Source organism: Euprymna scolopes, chromosome 41 (assembly GCF_053919585.1).
Source record: "Euprymna scolopes isolate OS-2025 chromosome 41, ASM5391958v1, whole genome shotgun sequence".
Lineage (NCBI taxonomy): Eukaryota > Metazoa > Mollusca > Cephalopoda > Sepiida > Sepiolidae > Euprymna > Euprymna scolopes.
In genome coordinates this window covers 45431683-45452912 of record NC_136522.1, presented here as the reverse complement: position 1 = coordinate 45452912, position 21230 = coordinate 45431683, and the positions used below count along the sequence as shown (strand labels likewise).

The 21230-nt window shown below is 35.0% G+C and overlaps 1 protein-coding gene across 1 annotated transcript; it reads right to left on the bottom strand.

The window, feature by feature from the left end:
- Positions 1 to 1111: 1111 nt before the first annotated feature.
- Positions 1112 to 12433, bottom strand: LOC145266502 (cytochrome b-245 chaperone 1 homolog). The gene is made up of 3 exons (XM_080122230.1): positions 12339 to 12433; positions 10565 to 10709; positions 1112 to 2069 (listed from the first exon to the last, which is right to left on the bottom strand). Exons 1-3 carry the CDS (start codon positions 12355 to 12357, stop codon positions 1931 to 1933), a joined length of 303 nt encoding a protein of 100 aa, XP_079978356.1. The 5' UTR covers positions 12358 to 12433; the 3' UTR covers positions 1112 to 1930.
- Positions 12434 to 21230: the final 8797 nt, after the last annotated feature.

Sequence of the window (21230 nt, the reverse complement as noted above, 5' to 3'; positions counted from 1 at the left end):
TTCTGCATGACAGTAACATGAGGCGAATGTGTGTATTTTAGTTTCAAGAACGGCATGTGTCAGCGAAACAAGGGTCGATAACTCGTACCTTTCTTAAACTCTATCCCTTGTAACTGTGCAAAAATACTATATTCTAAAAAGGTTTCAATGAAAATCACTCATTGAAAAAAAAGAAACAATATTATTAAAAACTTTCTATAAATTTTTATAAATAAAAACTATATTAAAATTATATTTTGCTACATTAACAAACAAAAATTATATTTTCATGTTCATACAATCTTACTGTGAAAATAAAAAAAAACTATCTTTGTGCAAAAAAAAAAATTATTCTTAAGCTTTTATAAATGTTTCATGTTTTTAAATTTTAAATATGTTTGTACAATCTTATTGTGAAAAAAAAAAACAATTTTTCTGTAAAAAAGAATTATTCTTGACCCTATAAACGTTTTATGTTTTTAAAATTCTATTTTGCTACATCGACAAACTAAAATTATATTTTGATACATTAAATCACTCACTGAAAAGAAATTATATTAATACATTAAAATTATATTTTGATACATTTTTTCTTCAATAAATGTTTCGATTTTCATATATTTTTTGGTTATTTCATTATATATTTTTGTGTTATCGTAAACATTTGTTTATATTTGAGGTTCACATAATGGCTGCTAGATGTCATTTCTCTTTCAAAGAACAAGGGTCGATAACTCGTTTCTGTTGCTAATATGTCACTGTCACGCAGAAGTGCCTAATTTTTAAATAGAAAATGTAGGTTTTAATATGTACTCATCAGTAGAATATATTCAAGCTCAGAACTTGAAAAGTAATATGGTTAAGCTTAAACATGGAAAAGTAAAGGACTAGTTGTTAAAACTGGAAAAGAAAAGGACAAGATATTCAAGTAAAAAATATAAATTTATAACTTAAAATATTGCAGCATTAAAAATTGATTATATAATGTTAAATTGAATTTTAAAAAAAAATTCTTAATGCTGCAATATTTTAAGTTATAAATTTATTATAATTTTTACTAGAATATCTTGTCCTTTTCCAGTTTTAACAACTAGTCCTTTACTTTTCCATGTTTAAGCTTAACTATATTACTTTTCATGCTCACATTTTTCTATTGTAATCCATGATTTTTCCAGGCTTCCAGTAAATTCACTTGTTCTTTTTTAATTTCAGTCTTATTTTTTGCCCTCATAAACATAACATACACATATGTAATAACAATGTACGGCACTCATCTGCTTTCAATACCCCCCAAATTATCTCCCTTTAATTGTTTCATTCTGTTTCACTTGTTACTTCTCTTTTCACGAGAACAGTGAATTGATAGCAATACTAGTCGCTGAAGCGATGTAGTTGCTATGGAAACCAGTCATAAAAAAAGTGGCTCACCTCTTTACGTTTTTTTTTACGATTTTGAACACCAGTAAATTCATCATAACTTTTGTTTTAATGAACGAAAATTAAAAAAAATTTTTTTCACAATATAGTTAAGAAGGTGATCTATAAACTGTAATAATTGTTTGAAAGTTGGTTGAAAAATTAGTGAACGGTGAAGCTTTAAACAGTTCTAAATGACTAAAACTGCCACTTAACCATATATTCAAACATTATCGTGTTTGAATGATACAATATAAACATTTTCTGAAACAGCACTCCAACAACCACATGGCATCACTAATCCATTGTAATTTTACAACATTCCCTTCCATACAAAAAAAAAAAAAATACCAGTTTAATGAAAATACTCATAAAAACAATGATAAACCAGAAAAATATGTGTTGAACTAAAAGTAAACAGCATTGATTTAAAAAAATATTTCAGTGTAGACTTTAAAAGGATTTCATTTCAAATATCAGAAAAACTGTTTAGAGGAGGTGATTTCATGTAAGATGGAGGGTCAGAAAGCAAATCTTAGTGGTTGATCTGTTCAAAATTGTCTTCCTCGGAGGAAGAGCTGTCACCAAGATAATCGTCATCATTATCTTGAGATGTCTGTGAGATGTAGGGCTCCAAAAATCTCTGGATTACATTGGCAATTGTGGAGTGGTGACTAGATGAATGAATAAACAAAACTCAAATTAAAAATGAAACGTTTATAACAGAAAGAAAATAACAAACGGGCAATATTTTTGATAAAATAGTTATTATCAAGGTAAGTCAAAGAAAATTTGCCACCTTAGCAGCCCCAGCCAGAGAAAATTTGTTGTTTTTCCAGCTAGAGCAAATTCATTGCCTTAGCAACCCCAGCTAAAGCAAAAATAAATTCATCTCATCAGTTCCAACTAGAGAAAATTTGTCGCCATAGCAATTCAAGTCAGAGAAAATTTGTGGCTTTAACAATTCCAGGCAGAGCAAATTTGTTGCTTTAGCAATCCCAGCAAAATCTAATGGAGAGTAGATAATACAGTGGATGTGTTATCGGCAGCTCCAGTAACTCTCGCTTCTCCTATTTTGTCATTCAGTCCTCATTCAATGAGTGATTTTTCTGACAAAGGGTAAAGAAAAAGCTGCTTAAAGGTCGGTAGTACTTGGTGACCAGTAGTCTTAGATGTCGGAAATTTTTCTGACTCTGTCTGTCCTTGTGGCCATATCACTAGTAAGGGTGCTGGAGGTAAACGTTTTGTCTGGGCTGACGTTATCCGCCTGATAGTCAGGGACCCGAACCTTGGATTAACCACTAAGGAGGCTGTCCTATCAGCAGGCGCAAAGTACTGGGACTGCTGTATTGCCATTTGGTGAGTGGATCTGGATCATGCAGTAGTCTCTGGTGGGGCCTCTCGATGCCATACTAGTGGGTAATTGTTACAGCTTTACCTTTTCGTGTGCTACAAAAAAAAAAAAAAAATTTTCCTGTCTTTTTCTCTCTTACTTTCCCCCTCTGTACTGCTCTAACCAAGTATGCCGACCTATTCCACAAATCCCAAAACCTCAACATGAAATATCTCCAGAATAAAAACTCGATTAAACCTAGAACCCCATCTTCCAACGTAGACCCCTACTACCAGGTCTCCTTCTCCAACATCAGGGGTCTATGTTCCAACCTTCCAGAGGTTGAAACCCAATTACAGGAGACGAAACCGGACATATTATTTCTAAGTGAAACTGGAATAGGGCCGACCACTTCCCTAGATGAGTTCATAATTAACGGATACTCTAATTTAACAGCTAAATCTGACACCCAAGATCGCCATGGACATGGAATATGTGCCTACATTAAGGATGGCTTCCCGTGTGGCAGGGATATCTCTAGAGAAGATCCTAATTTACCCTATATGTGCTTCAGGGTTGCACTTACTAACACCACTGCATTTATATTTGCCCTCTATAGGCCCCACAACAGCGGAGTTACTATCTTTAAGAGCATATCTGAGAAAATAGACCACATACTGTCTTCACATCCCTCGGCTAACATCCACATCTGTGGTGACTTCAACGTCCATAACGTGGAATGGCTGACCCATTCAAATAAGACAGATGATGAGGGGAGGTTTTGTCATGATTTTGCCATTGCTTATGACCTCACTCTGACTGTTCGTGAACCCACCCGTGTGCCCGATACACCCGGTCAATATGCAAGCCTCTTCGACCTTTTTTTCTCAACTTCCCCTGAGCTATGTTCATGTTCCGTTCATTCTCCTCTAGGATCCTCCGACCACTCCGTCGTATCAGTTAAGATAAAAACGAAATGTAAGAAGCCCCCAGACGTACCCCTCCACCGTACTGTATACCGATACTCTATGGCTGACTGGGATAGCTTCCGTACATTCATATCTGATTTACCTCTGCACTCCATGTTTAAAAAGGAAGTGTCCTCTATAGTATCAGATCTGACCGAATGGTTAATTGTAGGCATAGACCAATTCATACCATCTAAAAAATTCCAACAAAAGCCTAACAGCCAGCCATGGTTCTCCCCAGAATGTGCTGCTGCTATCGCGCACAGAAATCACTTTTTCCATAGCTACCAACGTAATAGATGCACTGAGACTAAAGCTGCTTTCAGGACTGCCAGCAACCACTGTAAAAGAGTAATAAAAAATGCAAGAGAGCTATATGCCCAGTCTGTTAAATCGAAAGTAGCTGATCAGCGGCTTGGATCCCACCAGTTTTGGCAAATAACAAATAGGATCCTGAACAGAAGTGTGCGTTCTATCCCAACCATGCAAGATCTACCGCAGATGTGCTGACGGTTATATCCCACAGGATTAGTGAATCTCTTGACAAAGGCTTCCTTTCTAGGGCAATTGCTCTTGACATATCAAAGGCCTTCGACAAGGTATGGCATAAGGGTCTACTTCACAAGATTTCCAGCTACGGTATAACTGGAAATGTTTTTTCAATCATTAAATCATTTCTCTCCGATAAGCTCATAAGAGTAGTGGTAGATGGACAAAAATCGGAGGCCTGCAATATAAATGCTGGAGTCCCTCAGGAGTCAATCCTGGGTCCAACTCTCTTCCTGATCTACATCAATGGCCTCCCTAAACACATACTTAAATCATTCGTTGACATCTATGCTGATGACACGACCATCTACGGCAACACATCAAAGGCTGTAAATGACAAAGTTCTCTCTGATTCTCTCTCCTCTGATCTCGAGCGCGTGGTTCAGTGGGGGAAGATGTGGCTGGTTCCCTTTAATGCATCCAAAACCAAAATCCTATCCTTACATCATCAACGCTCTGATCCCCAGCTGGCATCAATTGTGATGGATGGCTCTCGTCTGGGTGAGGCCCCGTGTTTTGACAAGCTTCTGGGTTTGACCTTTACTCCTGATCTGAAATGGAACACATACATCAAGTCTGTTGCCAACGTCGCTGGAAAGATGGTGGGATCCTTCTACCGCTCCAGAAGATATCTCACTACTGATGCAATTCTCTATCTATATAAAAGCCAATTACGTCCAAGGATGGAATACTGTTGCCATATCTGGGCAGGAGCTGCTAAAAACAGCCTATTCTGCCTTGACAGAGTACAAAATAGACCACGGCTTAGTGGGGGATGCCCTTTTCTCTACTCTGCAACCTCTCTCCCACAGAAGAGACGTTGCGAGCCTATCCTTGTTTTATCGTTATTTCCATGGCAGGTGCTCGTCTGAACTCCAATCTCTGGTCCCCCCTCGCCAATCTTTCGCGAAAAACACCTGTCTAGCTGAATCCACTGTCAAAAGTTTCCCCCACTCTTTATCTGTGCCTAAATCAAAACGCGGATTCCATGAACAAAGCTTCTTTCTTAGAACTGCATGCCTGTGGAACTGTTCCGTCTGCCTGCTTCCCACCGGACTACAACTTGGATGTGTTCAAGTCCAACGTTAACAAATTCCTAATGAACCGCCCCCTTAAGTAAACACTTCATCAAATCTCCACACTAACGTAATGTACTTGCAATAACCCTTATCCCTGAGTGGCTTCCGGGCATTAATAAGTGGTGATCATTGTGTAAAAAAAAAAAAAAAAGCAAATTCATATCCTTTGCAGTTCCAATCAGACTAAATTCATCGCTTCAACACTCCTGGCCAGAACAAATTTATTATAACAGTTCCAGCAAAAGCAAATTCATTCCTTTAGCCATTCCAGTCTGAGACATCGAAAAAGGAGTATTTTGTCACACAATAAAAACAAATTTGTTGTCTTAGCAGTCCCAGCCAGAGAAAATTTGTTCCCTTAGCAGTCACAGTAAAAGCAAATTCATTCTTTTGCAGTCCCAACCAAAACAAATTCTTTGCCTTAGCAGTTTAATATTCAACACTGTTTGTATTCATCCATTCATCCCAAGCCAGCTTTTAGCTGTTAAATAATCACTCTCTGCATACAAGGTGAAATAATCAATCAAACAAAAAAATTTAAAAAATTAAAAAAATAACGATGTGACAAAGTCGAAGTTGAAGTCAAAGAATTTTTAGAACAGTTTAGAATGGTTGAGTGGCCAAGAAAAAAGAAAAGAAAGACAGATTTTGGGGAAAAATGCAATTTCAACTTTGTATGTGTCAGACCCCCCCCCCAAAAAAAAAAAAATCACCGTGTTAGATTAAACAAAATGCTATTTCAAACTTATGCATGTCAGACCAAAAAAATCATTATTTCAAAACAGTTCTGAAACTCTTGAATCAGTTTCAAATCAGATTTTGTTTAACTTGACACACAGGTTCTAAATGTGGTAACTGGAAGATATAGAAAACAGAAACCGTCATCAGTGAATGATGAAGGATTTGTTGAATGATAATTCAAAGAGACAAAGAATGAAGTCAAAGAGACAAGAAATTGGAATGTAGAATAGTATAAGTAAAACGCTCCAGTAGAAGATCTGTAACATATAGACAATCGGGACCCACACGTTGTATGCAGCGTATGTCGCAAGAAACATAGGACAAGTAATCAATTAACTCTTTGTAACCACGACGTTTATTTCCTCATTCTCCTGCCATGCGTGACTTCTCGTTATGACTGTGATGTCACCCACATCACAAACGTGTTCTCTCTCTCTCTCTTTTATAATCTTTTTCCTTACTGTGATGTCATTTCGCACACAATTCCGTATTTGCATATAACCGTCATAATTAGTGTTGGGACGATTCCTAAATTTTTTCCGATTCCGATTCCAGGAAAATGTTGGTTAATGATTCTGATACCAAATACGATTCCGATTCCCATGGAATTGTTGTTTTGAAATATACCATTATATAATCGAAAGTAGCAAAAAAATTTGGTGCAGCAAAAAAGTAGAAATACCACTAAGGGAATCTCAAAAACGATTTGATTTTTTTTCATAAAATTTCTTTCATTGAAGATAAAAGTCCAAACAAATATTTTAACCATGAATTAAACATGCACCATGAAATTAATAACAATCAATTTCAGGAGTTATTTTATATATTAAAAAATATAAAGAAAAAGTAAAACGTTAACAAATTCTTAATGAACCGCCCCCTTAAGTAAACACTTCATCAAATCTCTACACTAACGTACTGTACTTGCAATAACCCTTATCCCTGAGTGGCTTCCGGGCCTTGATAAGTGGTTACCAACGTGTAAAAAAAAAAAAGAAAAAAGAAAGTCATGATTAATTCAACAAAAATACAATAACATCAAATTTCAAGGTAAATAACTTGTTTTGTTTTTCTTTTGATATTCATTTTTTTGTTTTATTTTCTCTTTATCTTCTTTTTTTTTTTGCAGCTTCAATCGTTAACTGATTTTTATTCCACTTTTTAGAATATTCTTATTTCTAAATGAAATTTAAAAATAACTAAATCTTTGATTAAATTTTTAGCCTTTCATATTCAATTGTCTGAAATTATTCCTATTTATTTATTTGACTTTTGAAAAATATTTTTAACAATAATTTTAATTTTTGAATCGAAATAAATTGGTTTGGTAAATGTTACCTTACGCTACAACAAAACATTGATCTAATTTGTTTTTCTAAGGGTATTTGAGGTCGCTGACAACGAATCTAATAATCAAACCCGCCGCAAATTTACCGTTTGCATGGTATGAACCCTTAGACCTTGGGACTATTTTGTGCCATTTCACCGCCTTTGGTAGTGTTTTTCTAACATGATACATTCCTGTGTGAATGGGCATAGTGAAGTGTCTTATCAGTAATATGGCGGCTTAAAAAGTTTTTCGACCCCAATAAAAACATTACAATACATTTATTCTAACTAGCCACTACTTGTGTTTAAAACTAAAAAAAAAATTTTTTAAAATGCACTTTAAAATAGTAAAAACACTAAAGCTTTTTCGTTTTGGAAGGGAGGTTTCAGGCGCCCCTATTATCCCAAAGAACCAGCTATGTAAACACTTTGCAATATTTTTCAATAATTATTCAAAAAAAAAATTCTTTACAATCAATTTTTATTTTAAATTAAGAAATTATTTTCTAAAATATTTTGTTTATATATGTTTACATTTTGTTTTTAAGTAAAATTAAGAAATTGATTTAAAAAATATTGTTTATATCCATCTTCATTCAAAAGGGTTACTTTTCGGTAGCTTCACCGGTTGTTAACCTAAATTTTCCGAATGTCAGAACGAGGCTCGTCAGCGGAACCTATGTTTCTCAGCTTCACTCTAATCATGGCCTCAAAGTTTTGAAACAGACAGACAGCACCTATGTATGTGACGGAAAAATCTCACTTCAAACAAACAGTTCAACTTAAAAATATAAGAGAATCGTAATGAAAGAATCGTAAATCTAAGTTATTTTTTTTAACGATGCAATTCTGATTCCCCTCAAAATACACGATTCTTACAATTAACGATTCCGAATCGGATTAATCATCTCACCACTAGTCATAACAAAAAAATAATCCCAATTATGTTTGGTTAAAAAAATGGCAGACTTTTGATTTAAAATCAATTTAAGTCAAGGGAGATAAGTCAGTTTGTCATATGAATTAGTTGCACAACTCTTCCACATTAAAACATACGATAAAACTCAATAAATTCTATTTTTACTTGTAATTATTTTTTTACTGGATATAATTTGTAATATTGGAAAATATACAAATTTTACCATGCCTTGTAAGTATATAATAATGTTTACACCTGAAATGCGTTGATTTAAAAGATTGCCAAAGTAAACAAGCACCTGCTCATGTTCTCAATCCCTTTATCATAAGTGTATGTGAGTTCTGAAATGTTGAAATACTAAAACAATGGATTTTTGTTTTTTTACTCATGTTCACTCCAAAGAAGGCATATTACCACTTGGATGTAAGGGTTCATTATTTGGGACCATGTTTATTGGGGATGATGCAAAGAGAAGAACGAGATGTTGGTTTATATTATATTCAAACGTCTGCATGTCAGTACAGTCAAGAAGCAGGAAACAGGAAGGAAATTCCAAAGTCTAGCAGTTCAAAAGAAGAATCTATTAGAGTAGAAGCCTTTCTGGCATCTAGAGACCTCTACACTGAAGGAATGAGATTTGGTTGCTAAAAGGGTTTGTTGGGGGATATATACATCGAGGGGGTACAAGTGCGATGAGTTTATCAGAGCCCATTCTATTACAACACTTGTAAAACAGTCACAATGATAAAACACTGCAGCGATGGGACAGAAATTGAAGCTTAGTTGACAGTATGGAACCTATTAGATCGGAGACTCTTTTTTGGACCCTGCCCAAGAGGGAGAGACTAGTGATAGATGCATTAGCACAGTTGTGGCAACAATACTCCATGCAGGGGTTAATTGTGATTTAGTAGAGATGCATCTGTGAGTAATTTTCTAGCACAGCAGAGGGAGCCCACCTTCTTTGTAGCAGCCTTTGCAATGTCCTCTATGTATTTGTTCCAGTTCATTGTTACCTGTGAATGTTAAACCAAAAAGCATTCTCAGATAGGGTGTTATGGTTAGCGGTGGTTGAAAAGGTTTTCTTGTAATTGTTAAAGGAAAGAAGTTTAGTCTTAGTAGCAGTAAATTCTACTATGGATTAGAAGTTATTTTCTAAGGATTCTGCCATTGACTTTGATATATGTATACCCGTTTTTCCCTCTTGCCTATTATAGCCCATTGTATCATTAGCAAATATACTCATCTCAAACACAGTTTATCAGGGAGGTCGTTTATGAATATCAGGTATAATAATGGTCTAAAGATGTGTTGCGGCTTTAACCAAAAGTACCGCTCATCAAAAAAGGATCTCCATCCAAAATGTAAAAACCACAGTCAACAGCCCTTTTGACAAGTACTTTGATATGAATAATTTTTCCGTGGAACTCTGAATAGCACGATTCCTGCTAGAATAATGCTCACAACTTTCCCAGCTTCAATTTGATATGACATACGAATATAAACCTTAAACAGATGACTCCCTACAGCACTTTAAAGAAACAAAAACAAACACAATTCAAGAACGAAAAACGATGATCAATGCTGCAAAATCATGATGTCTACAACTACGTCCGCTGGACGAGTATAAATACATCGAGTTATTCCAACCAGAGGCAGACCAGCCCGGCTCATCAGGCAACAAGGATCCCTCCGTCAGCGGCCCAATCCAATTCAGCAGCAGTCATGTCCACGCAGAACTGTTTTGACTACCTCCCCGACAATGGCTGAAGCAGCAGTGACCACTCACCGTCGACACATCTGATTCCCAGCAGTCCAGCTTCTCAAGACAGCACGTTTCCTGTAGCCACTAGTGACGACCTCGCAGCCGTGCCCATTCCAACACCAGCTGGATTTCAATCCTCAGCCTGAGACCTCCTACCACTATTCGGTTTCTTTAACAAAAATAAACCTGAACGGATTTATATTCGTTCACGACGGTACCCGCTGCGTTTGTCATCTCTTCTTTGCCATTGTCGTTTTTTTCATCTTTTTCTTGCCTGTGTCATCTTTTAGTTGTAGAGTCGATTGTCGCCGACATTTGGCCCCGCAATAGATAGACCCCCTGAGGCACTTCAGAGAGAACAGAGGTCAGAGAGAAGGAGTACAACGATGAGAAGAAATCAATAAAAACCACAACCCATTGCAATAAAATGTGCACGCAATAAAAATCCTTGTTCAATTTTAATTAGAAAAGTAAGAATATACTTACAATATATTTTCCATTGTAAAAGATTCTGTGATCCCAAGGATGGCACCCGTATGGAGGTGTAGGACAACCTGCCGCCCTTTACCCAAATATTTCAACTCTTTTTCTTCCACTCTCACATCTATGATATTATCAAGATTTGCCACAACTAAAAAAGATGAAAGAAATGGTTATATGCACATTTATTTTCGTTAGTTTTTATTCAACCTCTGACCTTCTTCGGGTGCATCTTTTGAAACTTAGAAAGCTTATGTTGAAATTGGACATCTATATGGAATTCTAAGTTTGACAAAGATTCTCAAGTTAAAAAAGAAACAAAAAAAACCTGATTTAGATTTCTGACTATATTTGAACACTGGATTGGTTTTGTTTTTGTCAAATGTAATTACCAATAAAAATTAGTATTATTTGGAGTATTCAAACTAGAACTATGGATTGAATGGATTTAAGACAACTTTAATTTATTATCATTATGAGACATTTTTTCTTTTTGCTTCTTTATTGATTTATGTTTTGTCTTTCCTTTGTTTTGTTTTTTTAAACTTACCAGTTTTAGATGTTTTAATTTTGATCCATTATATATTTTTTCATCATCATTATCATTATTATTATTATTATTAGTAGTAGTAGTAGTAGTAGTAGTAGTAGTAGTAATAAAAGTATTATAAATGCATAGAGATATACAACATCAAATTTGAAAACATATAAATAAAAATAAATCACCTGTCACCGAAAATAGTAACCTAATTTTGAAGTACAGGGTGACCCCCCCCCCCTCCAAAAAAAAACAGAGGACATTCAATTGTTTTTCTGAGCATTTTACAATCAACGGAGAAAAAAAGGCCCAAGACCCTGTTTTGATGTGATAGGTGTGTCAGAAATTTCGTGGAAAATATTGAATAATTCCACCACGTCTTTCCAAGCTTATAACTCCTCGAAAAATGTAATTCAGGCTCTAATTTTTTTTTTCAATTAAAGGAGCAAGGACCAAGGTTTTATTAAAAAAACAAACAAACAAACAACGTGTTTTTTTTTTTAAAAAAAAGGTTTTAAACTTCGGACTTTACAGGTAAATTTCTAAAAAACACTTCTTTTTTTGTTTTAAATTTGAATATATTATTTATTGATCTTTCATCTTCAATTTGTGATATATAACACTTTGGTGAGTAAATTAATTATTTACTTTTTAATAAACACTTGAAAATGGGGGGGGGGCGTGAATAAAAAAAAAACGTTTGTCTAAAATATTATATTCGGTTTATTGGAAAGAGCATAAAATTTCACATTGACACTGAAAATGTCATAAAAATTGAATCAATAGAAAAATGTTGATAGATTTTTAAAGTTTAAAAATTGAAAAATACTGAGCTTGTAAAATTCATTTAATTTCATTACTGTTTTTTTTTTTAAATAAAAAAAATATTTCTATTACTTTTAAAACAACTTTATTAGTTTATTTTGGAAGTATAATCCATAAAGAAAATAAACAACTCACTTTTAAAAGAGAAATTACGAGTTTTTTTTATATTTGCAGTTTCATGTTAGGACTCTCAAAAATTCCTACAAAAATTCTGATACACCTATTGATGTGATGTTTTGAATATAATAAACTAGTTATGACCAAAGTTTCATTTCATTCGGACAAAACACTAAGAAACGGGGCCTAATTAGAGTTGAGGCCCGTTTTTTGAGGGGTGGGGGTCACCCTGTAGCAAGAAGAAAAATCTGTTAATGACACAAAGGAAACAATTTTTTTATGAAAAGAAAAAGAACTTACCCACAGATTGTTTCATCATTAGTGGCAGAAACTTTTGCAATAAACTTTTCTTTTGGATTGTGACTTGTCCTTTGACTTTGTCAAAAATACATTCCTGTCAAGAAAAACAAAACAAAAACAATACAAAACAAAATAAAACTTTTCCCATCAAGGGAGGTAATATATAAGTTACTTCCCTTTACAAACCAATTTTAATGGTTAACACTTAAGTACTATAAAAAAAAACCCAACAAAAATAATAATTTATTAACTGAAAGGAATAGAGCATAAAGAAAAAGTAAGGTAAAACATAAAAGGAAATGATAAGGATGAACTTGACAAAAAGAGGGATAAATAAAGACCTGGTCAGAGATAGGTTCACTGAGAAGTAAATATCTAACACATGTCAGCATACAAAACGGACATTAAACCGATGGTTATGATTTTTTTTACAAAAGAGTCACCAATTATCAAGGCCCGAAGCCCACTCGAGGATAAGGGTTAATAAGTGTACAGTAGTCAATGGGACAATGTCGTAGTAATCGTTAGAAGTGGAAATTTGGTAAACTGGATTACTTAATGAGAATGGCTCATCAAGAATTTGTTTATGTTGGACTTGAAGACAAGCATATTGTAGTCAGCAGGAAAACGAAAGAGAGTTGCACAGGCGTGCAATTCTAAGAAAGAAGCTTTGTTCATGGAATCTATGTTTACGTTTAGGCACAGATAAAGAGTGGGGGGGGGAATTATTGATAGTGTTTTCAGTTAGACAAGTGTTTTTCATGAAAGTTTGGTGAGTGGGGGAGGGGGATATAGATTGGATCTCAGGCGATAAAGCAGAGACTGGCTTGCAATGTCCCTTCTGTAGGAAAGAGGTTGCAGGAAAGGGAAAAGGTTGTCTGCCACAAAGCTATGAATGGCAACAGTACTCCATCCTTGGACGTACTTGGTTCTTACACAGGTAGAGAATTGCATCAGCAGTGAGATATTTTCTGGAGTGGTAGAATGATTCCACTATTTTTCCAGTGACCTTGGCAACGGATTTGATGTATGTGCTCCATTTCAGATCAGGAGTAAAGGCCACACCCAGAAGCTTGTCAAAACATGGAGCCTCTCCAAGACGAGAGCCATTCATTTCAATTGATGCCAGATGGGGATCAGAGCGTTGATGATGTAAAAATAGAAGCTTACTTTTAGGTGCATAAAAATTAGCCAGTCACCTCTTTCCCCATTGTACCACATGTTCAAGATCAGAGGAGAGAATCAGGGAGGACTTAGTCATTTATGGCCTTTGAAGTGTTGCCATAGATGATGATGAGGAATAATAAAAACAGTGTCTAGGTCTTAAATCAATTACATTCAGTTATACTCTTTGCATTATAGTAATTTAACTGTAATTGTATTCAGTTATCTCCCATTTTTGGAACTCTTTGCTTTCGGTATGGAAACAGTAATAAACTAATATTTGCTCTTTTAAAAGTTTTTCCTTAATTTAAATAAAAAATTATATCCCAGAGTTTCTTTTAGTCCTCAAAACATACTCTCAAAACAATTACATCTACTTTTGGAGCCTCATCTGCTTCTTTTCTGTTTTCCTTTAGCTCTTAATGCATTTGCTTCTATGATCAGATTCCACTTGTAGCTTTTTTCAGCTTCTGCACAAAGATTGTCTGCCTTGTCTAACAATACTGATGCCTCTGACTGTAGCCTCTTTTCCTTCTTCTGACATTCCTTTAATTCAGAAAGCAATTTTTGTATACTACTTTCAGCCTCACTATTTTTGGGGGCTTTTTCTGGTCCTCCGAAAAGGCAGAATACCTCTGCTATGACTGCTTGCAGGATTTGAGCAATTCCTTGCTGACTGGGATGTCATGAAATTCACATTTCATGTGCTTCACCCCATCATAGACAGTCCTAAATGCCTTCACAGTATCCTCTCCTATGTTACAGGAAAGGATATCTTTGTTCTCTAAGAAACCACGTTCAATGCCAGCTTGGCCATGCGACAACACTAAAACCAATTTCACTACCTTCCACAGGACATTGTAGTGTGGCTTTTCAGCAAAGAACTTGAAGAAGAATTTGTCCAACCTCTGACAAGTGGTGAATGCCTCAAATTCTTCTTTGTGATACTTCTGAACTTCAGTCAGAAGAACATCAAACTGTCGTTTGGCTACATCACACTCATCTGCCTTGAATTGGTGACACACTAGCAGTTTTGCTAAGTCTCTCGAATTTTCGAGTTGCATCATCAGGCTGAAGGGCCATGTGTCTTGGATCAAGGGCAGACAAACTTCTCACTAGTTTGTACTTCAAGGGACATCTTTCCAGAGTCTTTGCTGTTGCTGCTATTAAGAAAGTTTGTCATTCAGAGAAAATGGAGAATATCTGCAATTGAGAAACTTTCTGGCCTTTTTGCAGCTTTTTTGTGATGACCTTAACAACAAATCCAACATCAACATCCTTTGGAGGTAGCAAGTTGTCCTCTTTTTCAAGTTCTATATTGACCAACTTTGCTGAAGAGGATGCAGTGTCAAATTGTGTTCAAAATAAAACAAAATCTTCAGCGTGAGCTGGAGCATCATGAAACAGATTATAAACAGATCTGAGAAGACTATCAATGTTCCAACCTGTTTTTTGTGCTCCTGTTTTGAAAGCTCCATGTATGACATCTAGACTGCAGGAACCCAGGTTTAGTAGCAAGAAAATATCTGAATCCTGTTCATTATGCAACTTCACAAGCTCTTCATAGAACTTCCAATTTGTGGAGGGCCCATCCATGGAAACCTGAACCATGGTAGCCTGATTAAGAGGTGACAATCCTTTCAAAAACTTGTCACATAGATCTGCAGCTCTGGTATGACTTAAGAACTCTGACCCAAAATACCGAGTAAATACTTCTTTCACCTCATCATCCCAATACCTTACAAGGAGATCCATCTGCTCTTCTTGGATGACTTTGTTAAAGGACTCATCAAAAGACACAGAAAACAATGTTTCTGCTTTAGAAAGGACACTGAGCATTTTCTCATAGAAATAGGGAGCTAATCCATACATCACCAAGTATGCACAATGTTTTTCCAACTTTTTAGCAATTTCAGAGTCTGGGAACATCCATTGAAACAGTTTCTCTGTGTTGCTGCTAGATGAGCTAGAGTAATGCCTCATGATTGTCTTGACTGCCCAATCAATTTCTGCTTCTAGAACACTATCTTTTAACATAAAGGAAGCCAGGTTTTTTTGCCCGTTTTTGGCCTCTGAGCGCTGCCCCGGTGGTTTTCCTTGTGGTGGTTCAGATATTGTTAACTGATCTGCAAGGGATGCAACCTTTTCCTCTGCATCTGCGGATGAAGCAGCTACACAAGCATCGCTATTCAAAAGCATTTTAAGTGACTGTTGTTCTTGTTTGCCTTTCAACAAAGATTTCAATTGGGCCTTATGCTTATCTCCACCTGCATGGGAAGACGGAGCCTTTCTGCCTATATTTCCCAGTTCAATGTTCTTTCTGCCCATATTTCCCAGTTCAATGTTCTTTCTGCCCATATTTCTCAGTTCAATGTTCTTTCTGCCCATATTTCCCAGTTCAATGTTCTTTCTGCCCATATTTCTCAGTTCAATGTTCTTTCTGCCCATATTTCCCAGTTCAATGTTCTTTCTGCCCATATTTCCCAGTTCAATGTTCTTTCTGCCCATATTTCCCAGTTCAATGTTCTTTCTGCCCATATTTCCCAGTCCAATGTTCTTTTTTCCCATATTTCCCAGTTCAATGTTCTTTCTGCCCATATTTCCCAGTTCAATGTTCTTTCTGCCCATATTTCCCAGTTCAATGTTCTTTCTGCCCATATTTCCCAGTTCAATGTTCTTTCTGCCCATATTTCCCAGTTCAATGTTCTTTCCACAAGGGACACATTTTGTTTTGTGACTGTCCATTGAGAAAAGCTAGGATCTGCAAGCCACTGAAGGTTAAAACTTGTCTTCTTACTCATCTTTCCAAATCACAGCATTTCTGAAATAGATAAATACAAGCATTATTGAAATGGAGATCTAAGTACTTTTCTGTTAAATTTACTAACATGGGACTAAGGGGACTCTTTGTCAAAGTGATCAGAGTACCAACACCACCAGTTAGCCTCTTATGCCAGGCTACGCCATGAACAGTAACCATGGGAAATCCTGTTCAGCTAGGCTTCAAGGTAAGTGGACTGTTAAAATAATGTTGTTCTACAGTGCAATACAATGGCTACATATGAGAATGAAATTCTTGTGTTACCTTGACATTGACAGCTCGCATTATTCACCATAGAAAAACACCACTGAGATGGCAGTAAATAAATTAGTACTCTTAAAATTTCACTTTTCTCTGACTTTTTTTTCAAAGATGTAATTTTTCCCTGACTCAAAGTGAAATTCCCTGACTTTTCACCTTGAAGAATATTTTTTTCCCTGAATATTTCCTGACCTGTGGCAACCATGTTTTTTATAAAAATTACCAAGGTAGCACTTGCTTTGATGATTCTGGAATTGATTTCATTGGGAAGGAGGACTGTACTGCCAAGGTGGGTGAGCTTGTCAACCATATTGAATCTTTGCCCTTTAATTGAAATGTTGGGTTCTGCATATTGTTTTCCTAAAGCAGATTGGTACATCACCTCAGTCTTCCTTATTTATTGATTGTGAGACCAAAGTTGTCACAGGTATTCGAGAATATGTCTGCACTCTGTTGCAATGGGCACAGTCATCAGCAAACAGAAAACCATTGACAGTGTCCGGAATAACCCGGGATTTTGCTTGCAGCTTTTTGAGATTGAAAACTGACCGGTCAAATCTTATTTTAGCAATACACATGAAAAAATTTAAATGGCTTAAAATATTTCAATATTGATATACATAAACAGAGCTTGATAAGCTAAGAAAGAATCTTTTTAAATTTTTAAAATTCAATTAAAATTAAGGAAGTTATGACTATTTTTATGCCCTGCGTGTTTGGATATTTGCCTCTCTTTAAGACCATATGCCATATAAGTGTATTTTTGTGCAAGGAATCTGAATATGCTACTAAAAATCTCCAGAAATGAATGGTTTCCAAATAATCTGCAGTAAATGCACATAAATATGCTGCGATTGCTTAAAATGCCATGTATTCATTAAAAGAAAAGAAGTTAGATAACTCAAAGTTTAGTTGTAATGCATTTTATGTGCTAAAAACTGAAATCGAAATCTAGGATTGGTTAAAAATGAATATATTGCAATATTTCTTTGGTATTATTGTAGATTAATACCTTCTGCTACCCCTCCCCATCTGACCACCTCTCCAAAATATGTGATTCTACCTTTATAGACAATTGCATGTGAACAACTTGAAAAACTTTAATAAAAGATAAACAAAAATTATTTTAGAATTTAATGTAAAATGATTTCCCATTTTGAATCATTTGAGCATTTTAGGGAAGTTACCCCCCCCCCCCTTTTCCTATGATAGATAAATCCTGGGTGTTTTTTGTTTGTTTGTTTGTTTGTTTTCTAAAAGGCGATTATGTGTGGTTTTAAGAGTCTTTGTGCAATTATGAGAAGGTGGGGAGGTTGCCACTCTGACTTTGGGTTAATGATAGGGCTAAGGAAAATTATGTGTGAATATCCTGAAGACTTGATAGAAACAAAACAAAAACAATTTTAGAATTTAGAGTGGGGGTTGGTTTCACATGAATGTAAAATAATTCACCATTTCAAGACGACCCTAGCGTTTTAGGATAGTTGACCAATTTCTTTTTTTATGGGAGATTAATCATGTGCACTTTCTTTAAACGTTTTTTATGCTTTTTTTTTTTTTTACGCTTATATGAGCTCACAGAGAAAGTTTGTTTAGTGGGGAGCTATGCTACTTGTACTTAGCGTTATTGTTAAGGCTAAAGGTTTTAGGAGGAGGCTTGCCCCTCATACCTAGGATTAGACATAGAATTAAGTGAGTTTTTTTGTTTTTTTTTAAGAGGGTGTTTGATACGCATTGTGAAACTTTACAAGAATTATGACAAACAGACAAAAATAAATGTTATTTAAAAAAAGTGACGTCCCTCTAAAAGAAAACATGATGCTTGGAAAAATATCAAGTATTTAAATTCTATTTAAATACTAGCGGGGGTACCCGGCGTTGCCCGAGTGTTTATTTCCGGGACGGGGGGGGGGTTAAAAAATGTTATGGTAGGTAAGTAGGAAGGATCAAACCCGGAGTCATGAGTAAAAGTAGGAAAATAAAGTGTGAAAAAAAAAAAAAAAAAAAAAAAACATCTGCAACGTTAACAGTTCGGCCACCAAGAAAAGTCCATTCCAGTTGTTTAGGAAAAAAAAAAAAAAAAAAAAAACGACTACGGTAAGTCGGCGCGAACGTGAAAATATAATGTGAATTGTCCAGCACGCTAACCACTACGCCACAGAGCACTGCAGCTTAGTTTAGTGATTTTAAATAACTTCACATGAAAGAACTACGAAGCCAAACCGGTGTTCTCTTCTCAACTGTTCCTTGTGAACGATCCCCAAACGGTGTTAAGTGGTGGCAGGGGGAGGAGGAATTTATTAGAGAGAAAATATTTTACCACTTCCATTGATCTTAACCGATTTTGGCCGTGACTTCTCAGCAGAAAAAGTATAGAAATCTAAGATTATCGAGGAATTTGAGAAATAATAAGCCTATAACACACCTCAGATATTGTTCTGCCGTTTTTGCATATTATATTTGCATGAAATATCTTGATTTTTAATCCTATTAAGGTCAAAATCCGACGGGAAAAAATGAGTTCATTTTATTTATATAGAGAAGAGAAGATAAAAAAAGAAACAAGTTTTTACTAAAGCTGACAAATTGTTAAAAAGTTTGAATTAATGTTATTTTGATTTTTAATTACATTTCATGTCTTTTCCTACCGTTTTTATTTTTTAACTGAGCACCTCCTACAAATATTTAAATATTGATTATTTTTTTATTTAATTTTTTTTTAATAATCGGGTAGATTAGTTTCCATTCGATAATAATTCACTGAAAACATTTTTTAAGGGATGAAAATTAGGAGTGTGTGTTACCGTTCGTACACGTGAACCAAAACAATCATAGTTCACATTTTCGCTTGTTAAAATATTTTAACATTTATTACTACCCAATTTTTTTAAATATTTGTATGGTTGATAACAAAATAGCTCTAACTAAATATGTAAGAATTTTTTTTATAACCAGATTTTCAATTAAAAAAAAAAATCGATTTGGAATAAAAATAACAAAAACAAAACGTCTGTTTACGCCATGCTGCTGCTATCACTAATACTACAGAAGTCTTGATTCAAATTCATAACGATTTTTTCGGATATTATATTTTTAAATTGCTACGTACCACTAGAGAAAACACTGTTCAATCATTTTTTTAACGAATAAACATAGTAAAACGATTGTTTTATTTAATAGTGAGTGTCCAAAGAAATTTTTTTCAAAATACTCATCATTTTGAAATCTTTTTTTAAACACAACAAAAAAACGAGTGGTGAAATGAATTTCGGACACTCGAAATTATTAAGAATGACATCTCTTTTGACTAATTTCCAAATTTCATAAAAAATTCTTTGCAGAGACACGGTACGAATGTTTAAAAATTAGGGGGGGGGCGTTACAAAATCTTACCGAAAATGCCGTTTTATGATGTTCACATTTTGCTTAAAACTCTAAAAATATATAATGTATGTTATTATTTACTAATCAATTTGAAAGTATATTCATTTCTGAACAAAACGGTGATATTTTTAAGACTTAAAGTGGTTTGGTTTTTAAAATATGACTATTTTAGCAGAAACCCCTTGAATTCTGTGATTATCCAAAGCGTTTTAACGGCCATGTCTATTGCTACTTATTTCAATGCCCATGCCGATGCCCTCAAAAGTGTCTATTAGAACACGAGGCTGAACAAGATGGGAGCCAAAACACACCCCTGTTTCACTCCATTTATGACTTTGAAAGGGTCTCCCCACCATCTTGTACTCATAAAACTGGCAAATGATGGCGATACATTTTCTAGGCCACCAATACTTTGCCATGATTCTCCAGAAGCCTTCTCTGCCTACATTGCCAAAGGCACTGGTCAGATCAACATAAGTGAAATAAAGAAAACAAACCGAATCAGATTTGCAACATCCCGTATGTCTGATAAAAAACACTTAATGCACACTCTGTAGCAACCACGAAAATGAAAAGTTAATTTTAGTTTACTTACTAACTTATGATGCTTGATGGAATGAAAGTTCAACTTTGTTTTTTTGTTTTTTTTAAATGGTACTACCTGCTATTGCCATCTAACTCCATCATTTCATCTCCAGAATCTATATTTTGATTTTTAAAAACCAAATTTTAATAATTTATGCTTAAATATGATTTAATTCGAGAAGACTTTTATACAAATATCTAGCAAATTTTATAAGCTTTTAAAGCCAACTTAAATTTCTACCTAAAACTTGAACCAGTTGATTAAAACTTTATTTTAAATATTTTCCAAATACGATCCTTCAATTATCAGCGTTGGGTCACATTTGCATTGGTAAACTAACTTTGCTTCAAAACTAATATTCATGAATGTGCATCCATTTCCACAGCTCAAACTCTTGAATGGGAAAGCATAATTGTGTGGGGAATTATTCATAAATTCCAAAATTTATTTGGATTCATAGATTTCTAATCTACGAACCCATTTTAGTCCTAGGGTTGTTGCATAAATCCCCGAACTTTTCCTCCAATAGTCTTGGATACTTCACGTAGCACCTTCCACAGACAGTTCGTATGAACATCTCTTCACAAAGCAACACTTTTCATCTAACTTTTTCTGTTTGCCACATCCAACAAAATCTTTGACAATGTGTGCCAGGAAATATTTGTTTACTATATTT